The 12034-nt window shown below is 43.2% G+C and overlaps 2 protein-coding genes across 2 annotated transcripts; both read right to left on the bottom strand.

Moving 5' to 3' along the window:
• Positions 1 to 1484: 1484 nt before the first annotated feature.
• On the bottom strand, positions 1485 to 6704 carry LOC115395456 (V-type proton ATPase catalytic subunit A-like). The gene is made up of 15 exons (XM_030101018.1): positions 6540 to 6704; positions 5952 to 6066; positions 4973 to 5101; positions 4619 to 4833; positions 4400 to 4537; positions 4163 to 4314; positions 3918 to 4080; positions 3651 to 3759; positions 3425 to 3547; positions 3235 to 3349; positions 3095 to 3158; positions 2794 to 2997; positions 2582 to 2676; positions 2316 to 2487; positions 1485 to 2196 (listed from the first exon to the last, which is right to left on the bottom strand). The coding sequence occupies exons 2-15, from the start codon at positions 6031 to 6033 to the stop codon at positions 2104 to 2106; spliced, it is 1854 nt and encodes a 617-aa protein (XP_029956878.1). The 5' UTR covers positions 6034 to 6066; positions 6540 to 6704; the 3' UTR covers positions 1485 to 2103.
• A 1571-nt stretch (positions 6705 to 8275) lies between these two features.
• LOC115395486 (wiskott-Aldrich syndrome protein family member 3-like) lies at positions 8276 to 10571 on the bottom strand. The gene is made up of 8 exons (XM_030101054.1): positions 10412 to 10571; positions 10000 to 10134; positions 9744 to 9897; positions 9547 to 9664; positions 9281 to 9465; positions 8947 to 9168; positions 8546 to 8841; positions 8276 to 8439 (listed from the first exon to the last, which is right to left on the bottom strand). The coding sequence occupies exons 1-8, from the start codon at positions 10542 to 10544 to the stop codon at positions 8282 to 8284; spliced, it is 1401 nt and encodes a 466-aa protein (XP_029956914.1). The 5' UTR covers positions 10545 to 10571; the 3' UTR covers positions 8276 to 8281.
• Between the last annotated feature and the right edge of the window lie 1463 nt (positions 10572 to 12034).

Genomic DNA, 12034 nt, shown 5'->3' with positions numbered 1-12034 from the left:
CCACTGTAACAAGTTCCTCAAGATTTGTCCCCACAAGCATGACGAGTCCCCACACACCACACGCACGTTCACACACACTGCCCGTCAAGTCTTCGCAAAGAGAGACATGTAGTGAAATCTTGACGCGGGCGTTGCTCCATGTCTGGATGGACTGAATCAATGCGGGGAAAAGATGCTGCTCTTGCTCCTGCGGGTTCTGCTTCCATTAGTCTTAATGGAGGCCGGAACCTGAGATAGCGGCTCTAATCTATTTTGGAGGATTTAATGCCGGGGACTGAACCGGCATTACATGCCGAAGATTATGCATCAGCGCACTGCTAAGATGCTGCGCGTGCAGCAAACAAAGCATAACCAGTAAATGAAGTGGACGAGAGAAAACTGAGGCAAGACGGGAAAATTGCTCTGCTCATCTACTTGTACAAAAATGCTTCGGGGAAGAAAAGTGACGCTGATTTTGAAATGATTCAATAACTGTTTGTCATGTGAGGAAGGACTCTGAACAAAAAACAGATCCTCTATTGATTTAATCTGCCAGCGTCTTCTTTCCTGAGGAGTAATCCCAGACTGACTGACTCCAGTAGCATCAATTCTCCTGTTTGTCTTCATGTTTCTGACTGTGCTCCTCACTGCTTCTTTCTCCATCTGATTTATCTCATTCACCTGTTTCATGTGGATGAGGGTTGTTCTGAAATGGAAACGTTATAATTCTTGGTAAAGTTGCTTTCAGATTTTGTCAAGAAGAAACAAATTTATTTGATAATATATCCCCGTTAACGTTCCATATTTGGGTAAGTTTGCAAAGACTTTTTTACTTGTTTTGTCAAAAGTGAGCAGGACTGTGTGAATTCCATATCTCAAACTGAACGTTAGGGAAATTGTCCTCGCAGAGTGTAAGAATACTTATTGTTGAAAGGTTTAAAAAAAAACCCATTTTATTATATTCAGACACTTCTCAACCAATTAATTAGACTGCAAAGGTTCATTATCCATAATATTAAGAGATTTGTCTCCAAACTTTAAAGGAACTGAAAAATTGTTGCACTGTTTGCTCATTTTAGCTTTTAAATAAGAGAAAAATCCTATAAAAGTTCTGATTTTCTGTCTAACTGAAAACAATCATTATCCCACTTCAAATTAGAAAAAAAAAATCCCTAAAAAAGTGCATAGTTAAAATAAATGTTGAATATATTGTTTTTTTAAGATACAGAACAATGAGATAATATATTAGAGTTTGCTATATTCCTGCAGTCACTGAGAAGAAAATCTGTTCTTTGCAGGAGTGAAACAAACTTCAGGAGCTTTTTAGTTCCAACATTCACACTACGCCACCTGCAGTTCAGAATCTGTCACTGAACACATGAGTCAAGAAGCAGAAAAGTTTTAAAACAAACTAGCAAATCACGTCTTAAAGAGAGAATTGGGGGAATAAAAAAAATGCAGCTAATTAACCACATTAAAAATGAAAAACTTTAGTTTTTTTTTTGCATTTATTTTTGGAGACAACAATGTACCATGAATAGAACAGTGAAATATTTGTTTCATCACAAACTAACAGAGTCATTCATTCACATTTGAATAAACATCATCAAGTATATAATTCACAACATCACGATCACACAGAAGAGGTAAAAGGTGGAGGAATGCCCTAAACCCCTTGATAGAAGTCAGTGACTCTGTCCCTTTTATTTATTTGCGTGTTCCCACTTCGTTAATAATCTGTAATCATCACTGTCGTATCTGAGGGGAAAAGAAACATCCGTTTCCACTCTTGGTTGCAGCGAGTAGTCGGGCGCGAGTGCAGCACCGGATTCAATCACAACATGATGGTGTCAAAGGGCCGCGTGAAGGAAGGACGATATTTTAGGTGTGTGTGCGGTGGGGAAATTCCAGTATTTCAGCCTTGATGGGTAATAATTCAACAATACCAAAATAAAATTAATAGAAATTTGTGCTGGTCAAGGAATGTTTAAGGGGACGTAAACATCAAGAAACACAGGAGTTCACATGACTGAGGAAGACATTGAGAACACGGGCCGATTCATCTGCACTACATCACACTGCACTGGGGTTTGGATGTTTAGGGGAAGACTGGGAGGAAGCAGCTCATTCCTCCAAGGTCCGGAAGGAATTCTGCATGTCCTCCAGCAGCTGGGTGAAGTCGGCTTTGATCTTCGCCTCTCCGTCCTTCACGGGATCCTGAACAAATAATAGAACACAAACAGGCCACAATCAATCGTTACTACACTAAAAAACAAATGGAAAAAAATGTTTGTCTAGAAAAAAAAAACACTAAAAGGAAGACAATAATAACATACTTTGAACTTCATAGAGCTGATCTTGTACAGGATCTCTCCCATGTGCTCCCGGATGATGGCCCAGGTGATTTTGTTGTCGCTCTGAGCGGTGGACTCCACCGCGTGTCGAGCCATGTCGTAGAAAGCTATCATGTTCGACAGGATGCCCACGGTTTTGTAGAAGGGACAGAACCTGTGTGGAAGAGCACAGAGACGCCGCTTCATTACGACACTGATGATTAGTGTCGTCGTTCACGGTTTGCCTGCAGACGTTGAAGCCGTGTTACCTGTCGTAGGGTGTGTAACCATTCTGCTGCAGGAAGTCGTCCTTGATGAGCTTGGCCACTTCCAGAGTAATTTTATCCGTCTCTGCCAGGGAAGCCTTTGAGCAAAGAAATATATCACATCAGTCCTTTGACTTTTTCAAGAAGTTGTAAACAGAAAAACTTCAATTTCAATATCTGCAGTCTGAATATTTAAGACAGATTTTGGCCATCACCTTTCCTACAAGCTGCACGATTTCAGCAAGGTCCTCCTCCTCCTGCAAAATCTCTTTGGCTTTTGTGCGGAGAGGAACAAACTCTGGGAAATGTTTGTCATAATACTCATCCAGAGCTCGTGTGTACTTGCTGTAGCTGATCAGCCAGTTGACAGAGGGGAAGTGCTTCCTCTGGGCCAGCTTCTTGTCCAATCCCCAAAACACCTGGATTAAAAAAAAAGAAAGACAACACATCCAATCAGAAAGATGCATAAAGATTAACTCTTTCGAAATTAAAGGCTCAACATTGACGATACTCCACCTGAACGATTCCCAGTGTGGCTGAAGTGACAGGATCTGAGAAGTCTCCACCAGGGGGCGACACACTGAGAAGCAGTCAGTGAGTTAAAGGCAGAATAATAAAGTAAACTTTATGTTCTAAGCTTGAACAAGATGACTCACGCGCCCACGATGCTGACGCTGCCTTCCCTCTCTGGGTTGCCCAGGCACTTCACGCGTCCAGCGCGCTCGTAGAAGGAGGCCAGTCTGGCGCCCAGGTAGGCGGGGTAGCCGCTGTCTGCAGGCGGCGACGGTCGCAACATCAGGTCTACTCACTGAGCCTTTCCGACCGTTAAGATGAAAACCAACTCACCAGCCGGCATTTCAGCCAGTCGTCCAGAGATTTCTCTCAGGGCCTCGGCCCACCGAGACGTCGAGTCGGCCATCATGCTCACGTTGTAGCCCATGTCTCTGAAGTATTCGGACAGTGTAATCCCTGCACAGGAAATGAATGAATCAGAGCCATTCTTCCAACTTAAAACTAGAAAAAGTTTAATTTTATGAACTTCTTTAGTAACAAAAACAAACTGGATCTGAACCTGTGTAAATGGAAGCCTCTCTCGCAGCCACAGGCATGTTGGACGTATTCGCCACCAGGGCCGTTCTTTTCATGATGCTTTCAACTTTGCCATCGACCTCCATGGTAAGCTGGAAAAAAGTAGCACAGTGATGACATGAAGTGTACAAACAGATCAAAACTATCTGAAATATCTTCTTTTTAAATGTATCATTATCCGGTTAAAAACAAAGCACTGGAGCACAAAACTCCTAAAAACGACAGATAGATAAAGCTGTTCTGCTCCAACCTCGGGGAAGTCCCGCAGCACTTCAGACATTTCATTTCCACGTTCTCCGCAGCCCACGTAGATGATGACGTCGCTGTTGGAGTACTTGGACAGTGACTGTGAGATGACAGTCTTCCCACATCCGAAGGCTCCCGGTATGGCAGTGGTGCCGCCCTGCACACACCTGCCGCACAACGGATTTCAGCACACAATGAATACCTCCAGCCTCCATGACTGGAGCAGTTTTTCAGTTTGGGAAGACTCACGGGAAGAGCGCGTCGAGGACTCTCTGCCCGGTCAGCAGTGGATGGTTGGCTGGCAGCTTCTCTGTCACTGGGCGAACCTGTCGCACCGGCCACACCTGCACCATGGTGAACTTCTCCTTTATCCCTTCAAATTCAAGCTCCAGAACCACATCCTGAACAAAGAGGAACTTCAATATTAGCTTCATCTTTTAGCCACACAGAAAGGTGTTTTTTTTTTTCTTCAATTGCTCCACCCACAGAAAGGTCGTAGTTCCCCGGAGGAGCCAGGTACGTGACGGTGCCTCTGTTACGAGGTGGAAGCATTAGCTTGTGCTTGATTAAGGAGTTTTCCAACACCATCCCGTAGATATCTCCACCGGTCATGTGGCTTCCCACCTGGAGAGGAAAGCATCACATTACATCCACTGAAAAAGAGAAAAAGCTAAAAAAAACCCCCAACAACCTCAATTTCCTCACCCGAAGGCTCTGGCCAGGGTTAAATTCCCATTTGGCGTCTCTGTTGAGAGCACCGATGTTCACTCCTCTTGGGATGTAAATACTCTGAGTGAGGTCATTAATGTCTTTCAGTGGACGCTGGATACCATCAAAGATGGAGCCCATGATCCCCGGGCCCAGCTCTACAGAGAGGGGCTTTCCTGTTCGGAGCACAGGGTCTCCCACAGACACGCCAGCTGCAGCGCAGAGTTAAGGCGAAATAAAAAAAAAAAACAAAAAGCAGAACACACCACTGAGAATCGACAAGCCGACTCTAAACTCTGACTTGTGAATTCTTCAGCGCTGTTTGTTACAACGTTTTATCACGAAGGATACAGGTTTCCTCGTAGACCTGGATCGTTGCCATGTCTCCCTCCAAACGGATGATTTCTCCCACCAGCTCACTGTGGCCGACACGAACCAGCTCGTACATGGCGGCTCCGGCCATCGCCGTAGCTGTGACCACTGTCAGTGGACAGGTTCGAAACAAGAAAGAACAGAAATATTAATCATGATTAAAAAAAAAAAAAAAAAAACAACCTGAGAAAGTAATGCACATGATATTATTTTCTTTTTTCTTCCCCAAACTTCACAATTTGTAGTGGCAAAATAAGCTGTAGAATATGTGCATGTCAAAAATACAGCTGCAGTAGTTACAGTGTTAGACATTACAGAAATATAAAGTGGGAAACTGTGAAAAGGAGATACTTTGGATAAAACATGGAAGATATAATTCCTTTGAAAATGGGGGTTAAACATTATTGATATCATTAATACTTCAGCAAAAGAGATTGACATTAAACTTGTCTGATTTGACAATAATAATACTCCAGATAAACAGCCAGTTTTAACTGTTTCCAACCTTTCACCTTTTTATCAAAACTGTTTTGGAGGGATAATATTAAGTTAATGTTCGGCTATGAAGGCTGTAATTTGATAGCAATATCTTCCAGTATCTCAAAACGACGCATTTACACTAGGTTATATGGGGCTACCAGGATGCACATTTCTAATATTTGTGGCTGAAGGATCACAATCAGACTTTGATAACCTGCGGCTTTTCTCAGATGCGGGGTAGCTTCAGTCATTATGAACTATTCTGCTGATGAATACAGAGAGAGTGCTTTAAATGTGTTTGATTATTTCGTTTTATTTGACATGACACCATGCATGACCTGGTTGTTTATTGACGTGTGATTTTGAGGAAAAAAAAACCCACCATCAATTTACACACACACACACACACACACACACACACACACACACACACACACACACACACACACACACACACAGGTGAAGAGAAAAGCCATACCAGGTCCAGAGACTCCATGTACATAACCAAACCGGCTCTCTCGCTCCTCATCCTGGATCTTGGGAAGATTTGAAGTGTCCATCTGGTTTGTTTCTGTCTCACAAAACAAAATCCCCTGAGAAAAGATCAGAGGGTCAGACAGACGGTCTTTCAAGAAACCGGTACGTTATGCAGTGTTTCGTCGTATCTAATAAAAACAGACTTAGTGAATAAGTAATTCTCATTAAATGACCCTAAAGCTGACACTACCGGTATTAGGCTGTTTGTTTTTACAACAAATGAATGACCAAGAGTAGTAAAGTCACCCACCACCTCTGCTACAGAAACACATTCGTTCTTCAACCAAATGCTGACTGGGAATAAACTAACGCGGTTGATCGTTGAATATGTGTTTGTTACCACACACGCAACATTGAGAGTAAAGCTGATTTGTGCGTGTGCGCGTATAAGTCAGGTGACTAGCTAGCAAACACGAGCCTTCATCTTCATCTTCACCAAGTACACTTTAACGACAGCTGAACCTGAATGTTTAGACTCACAAAACTGCTCTAACAGTAAAGCTTCGTCGTGCCAGGGTTATTATTTTACCTTAAATTCCACGCAGAACGTCCAGGTTTCTTTCTGTCCTAGCAAGCTAAAGGAGGAGCTTGACTGTGCTAATCACCTGCCGAGCACCGGGCTGTCACGGGAGGAAAAGCTCTCCATTGTGGCTCTGCGGGTTTTTTATAATGCAGTACAGTGGACGATGTGTGGAGCCAACATGGCGGCTGATGCGCCACAGTTTCAGAGTCGAGGATCAGTTCCGTGTTTGCACAAGTCCATCGGGGGCGCTACTGACCTCTGCTGGACATTAATTTCCCTTCAATTTTTAATTCATTATTTCCCCCCTTTAATCCGACGGTATTTATTCATCGAACACAGTGTGTGTTTGTCTTAATCCGTTGTTTACTTCAATTTTCCCCCATTATATTTTGCCCTCATTCTCCCAGTTTGTAATTCCTGCTTTTATGATAAAATGTTACGTAGGTTATTTTTTTTACTTCCTTATTTGAATAGAACTGAAACTGAAATATGCTTGAGTCAGCAGTGAATAGGAAAGCTGAAGCTGAACTGAACTGTTGTGAAAGCGAGAATATCCTCAGTTTGGGTCAAGACTTTAGGGCCTTCTACTATTAAAAAAAAAAAAAAAAAATTGACTTTAATCGTTGACTCTAAATTGAATGTACATAACTGTGAATGTGAAAATGCGTGCTTGCCCATCTCTCTGTGTTTATATTGTGTTGGATTGTAGACCCGTCCAGTGTGTTTTTCCCCCATTATGATCAGGATCAGGTTCAGGCTACCACAGCCTAACATACTGACTAACACATGATTCAATATGAGTGGATAATAATATCATAAAACAGAAGTTGAAACTACTCTGTCAGTTTCAATAAACACTGAAGAAAAAGGTGAGTTAGAAAAAGGTTTCTGCTTCTTGTATTTCACAGTATATGGGATGATTCAGAGAAAAAAACACATCATGTTTTTTAATCATTTAGTTATAAGTTGCAGTTTTCAAAGACACATCACAAGTAATAACCTAATGGCAGAAAACATCAGTATTCAGACTGCTCATGATAGTCACCACACATACTGTAGGACAGTAAAATGGTTACAAATTGAGGTAGAAATTACAAAAAATGTCAAATGGAATTAATCATCAAACACACTTAATGAGGAGTTGTACATTTGGTTAAAAAATATTAGGAATGTGATATCTCACAAAGTGATCAACATAAACTGTGAAACCCTTCATCATCTGCCTGCACTTGTTTAGAATTAACAGGACTCCATCACAGCACGCATTTCAACCTAAAATACTAAAAGCACAGGTGCAACTAGTAACGTGACTCTGTTTTGTTCAAGTGTTCCACTTCGCCGTGGCAGTGTGACCGTGAACCAGCATGCACAATGCAAAGATCCTGAAACTGAAGCAGCTACATGGAGCCCAGCCAGTGGCTTTAATGCATTATTCATCGCTGTGTTTTTCCTGCAGTGACATGTCAGAAAGGCTTGTGGACAATGTGTGTTCAAGGTTGGAGTTTGTTTTTACAAAATAACTTTGTCTTTGGACCTTCATGATGACTGAAATACTAATTATTCATATTTTGTCAGTGCTAGAAAAGACAATATGTGTGTTAAAATTTGTACTATTGAGACAATTCATAGCTGGGTAAGTTGAGTCCACTAGATGGAGCCAAATGAAGTGCTCTGATTGTGTTTGATATGAACAGGAATGGTAAAGTGACACTTGACCCCTGCTGTTGTCTTTTGCCCTTTCTGTCTGGTCAGTCTGACCACTCATTTTCCTCGAGTTCGGAGTCGTCCTCGGAGTCGCTGTACTCGACTGCAATGCGTCGGGAGAGGATGGTGGCCACGTCGTTCCCCACCGGCTCCCGTTTGCTCTGCTGCTCCTGCTGCTCCTGGACTTTCTTCAGCTGGATGCCTGATTTTAACACGTGCATGTTAAGACTGTGCAACCATCTTGTGAGCGCCACAAACTACCAGGCCGACAGCCGGCATGTTGACGTAACGCGTAACACGGTACTCACCCATGCGAATGGCGGACAGCAGGTCACTCCTGGCATCTCGCACCGGTTTACCCTCTGGCCTTCCGTCGCCGTGTCCCGCTAGGTGTGGCGGTACAGCCGGGGGTGGGATGGGCGGAGGAGGTGGACCCGGGGGAGGGGGGATCATGCGAGGCCCTGGAGGAGGCACCGGGGGAAGTGGGTAGCCTGGGCCTACGTGCACGACTCCATTATTTGGCATCGGCGGTAGAGGAAATCCAAAGGCTGTCTGGGCTGACGGAATGGGCGGTCCAGGAGGGACAGGGGGAGGGTGGGCGGAGCTGTGTGACGGTGACAGAAAGAGGATTATGATTTCTGATGCTGTAAAATTGACATTATATTTGAACCTTTCCCTGATTGCGTAAGAAGCATCATAACACACATACTTGTAATCTTGCGGCGGTCGTACTGAACCATTGACCCGGTCTGTGGCGTGAGGCTCGGCCGAGGCGTAGGTCACTCTCTTGTAGTTTACATCAATGCTGTGGTATTCATGCTCAACAGGCGGGGAGGGGTGGGTGCTCCCAGGCACGTAATCGTGAGACTTGGCGTAGTTACAAGCAGCATGGGAAGGTACAGGAGGGACTGGGAAGTCGAAGAGGTCAGGCCTGGATAGAGGAAGAGTGAAAGAGAGAGTTAATGTTCCAAAATGAATGGTGAAGCCTAGACAAATCCTGTCTCTTGTTTCTGAGGCAATGCTCATGTTAATTACTCTCCAACCTTCCGTCCGGTGAGAGCGAGCCCTCAGACGATGCTCCTCGGCGAAGAGTCTGTGGGTGACGGTGATCTGGACGAAGCTCCTTGTCGAATGCCATCATGTTCCACTCCTGCCTGCGATTTCGAGCCTTTCTCACCTTCTTCACCTCACGCTGAAGAGTGCTGCTCTCCACAAATCGCTTCTGTTCCTGGGAAAATGGACGGAGACAAAGCATGAACAGGCTCTCTCTGTGTAAGTGCGTGAGCAGAAGAATGGATTGTCTTCTCACCCGCTGCCTCCTTCTTTCCTTCCTCTTGTCTTCAGTGTCTTGAAGCATTTTTTCTTTCCACAAGTCAAAAAAGTAAGACGGATCCGAGTAGAATTTCATTGCATCAGTCGAATCCTCCCTGTGTGGGGAAAACATTCCCGTGTGACACATGAAACTGCAAATTGAACACATTTATCGTGTTATCAAACATGCAGTACCTGTAGGCGGTGAGGGAACTGAGAGGGGGGGGCTTGTCGCAGGTGTTGTACATTTCAGACACAGAGTTTGAAACGCTTCTCTTGGACAAAACCTGCTGGTCTTGAACTAAAGAACTTTTAAATCCCTTCCTCATGTTTATATCCTGAAGAGAGACTGGTATACAACAAAAAAAGAGGATTAGTATTTCGCTGAAATGATGCAGTAATAAACAATAGAGCATTTTCTTAGCATGGAGATGCTTTTCTGTGAACTGACCCTCCTCCACGCTGGAGTCCAGCTGGGTGACCTTAACAGCCAAACGGTCGATGCGATCCTGAAGAGAGTTGGCTCGCGTGTAGAAGGTGTTGGCTTCATTAAACAGTTCTCCAAAAACATTTTCTGCGTGTTTACCTGCAACCGGATCAAAGGATGAATGAAGGAGCAGATTCATATTTTGGTAATGCACACAACAAGGTATGAGAACTCTCTCAAATAAAACAGGAAGTAGAATAAGCAGACAAAGCAAGGCCCTCTACACAATATGAACTCAACACGGGATACACCAGATTGTGTTACAGTGATTTCAGTCACATTTTAATGTAAAATCGATGTAATGACCCCGACTTCAACAACCACGTCAACATTTTATGATCCAAGCACTGCTGAGTCCGTGTAACAGGGATCTTACTGAGACTACTGAGCTGGCGGATGATGGCAGACAGCGTGTTGTTGGTTACACATTCCAGCTCGCTACCGATCCCATCGGGCACGGCGCCGTGGCACAGGTGCCGGGGCTCGATGTTTCTCTTGACCAGAGGCATGATCCCGTTCTCACATCCTGGCCGTCACGGCTGCTCCGGGACGGAGGAGCGAGCTGGCAGCTCGCTGAATGCTAAAACCTGCAACACGTATGGAAAAATTAAGCCATTATTCTTTTTCACAAAGTAACATAAGTGGTGATGAAACACAACTCTGAATGCATCGGGTGCAATGACCTGTAGATTGAACATAGAGAACAGGATTATCAAATATAATTTAACCAACAGCGGCCAATGTTTAATTTACTGGATTTGCTATTTAAATTCAAAGTACGAACAGCTGTTATTACTTTTTTGCATTTTTATGACTTTAAAAAGAGTGGCAAATGTAACAAAATCAAAATTAAACCGCCGAGGGTTTGGAGCCACTTGATGCTGAATGTCATAATTTATCACCACCTGTCAAAGTGGTTCACCCATTGTATGTTCCTGGTCATTTTTGTAAAGGATTTAATGTGCCCAGCAGCAGCTGCTGTATTCAGCACGCAGGTTGTGACGAAAATGCATTGTGGACAGCAGATGTGGAGATTTTTAGGCAAATTTGCTGCTCACTTTGCACACCTTTATTAAATAGACTTCAAACAAGGGACTGAATGATTGTTTGGGATTACATGTAAGCGTTCCAGCACACTTGTAACAATAAGGTTTTTTTTATAAAGCCAAAATTAGCATATTATAAGCAAATTTATGTTTGAGATTTTTTTTTTTGTGCTGCCAAAAGGAGAGAGGACTTCACTGTGAAAAAGTTTGAGGCTGGTGTAAAATAATACTACTTATCCATCAAGTCCGATTGGTGCACAAATCTGTAAAAACCACTGACACACATTGAAATGCCTGTGAAGCAACTAGGTAATCAAAATGTGGTACACACTGTCATGCATCTTGTCATTTGTCCATTTATGAGGCATGTCAGTGTTTAAATCAGCATAGCTGGACTTAGTTATACGTTTTGGAGACGTTTCAGACTTTATGAAAGTGGCTTCATCCGTCTCCATCGGGTCAAATCCAGCATGAGGGATCATGACACAGGGTTATGCATTCAGGGGCAATTCCTCACTTAGTACAGTTGTGCATGACTAGACTGTGTCTCCCTCAGAGAGCTCATTCCAGCTGTTTTCATTGGACTGAAGTGCAGCTTTCAGCAGTTTATGTCATTTGATAACAACAGTATATACAGTATTTTTTCCTCAGTAATCATATAATTTCTTATGAAAGCATCAAACATCGCAAACAAACAAAGCGATCCTCATCAGCTCAACTTAATAATTTTAATCATTAATTATGTATTTTTAAAAGACTAGCCCCTTTATTTTATTACATTTTTCATTTATGGACCCAAACTGGATCTATTCACAGCAAGCACGAATAAGAACAATAACCAAGTGACATATTGTCAAGTTTGACAGCGGGCATTGCTTCAACAAATCCATTTAAAGGTTTAAAAAGGTTGCTGCGACAATCACCTTGTTTTTAAATTCTTGGCAAAGAAGGCT

Source organism: Salarias fasciatus, chromosome 10 (assembly GCF_902148845.1).
Source record: "Salarias fasciatus chromosome 10, fSalaFa1.1, whole genome shotgun sequence".
Classification (NCBI taxonomy): domain Eukaryota; kingdom Metazoa; phylum Chordata; class Actinopteri; order Blenniiformes; family Blenniidae; genus Salarias; species Salarias fasciatus.
The sequence above is the reverse complement of the archived record's forward strand: the minus strand, read 5'-3'. Positions and strand labels throughout refer to the sequence as shown.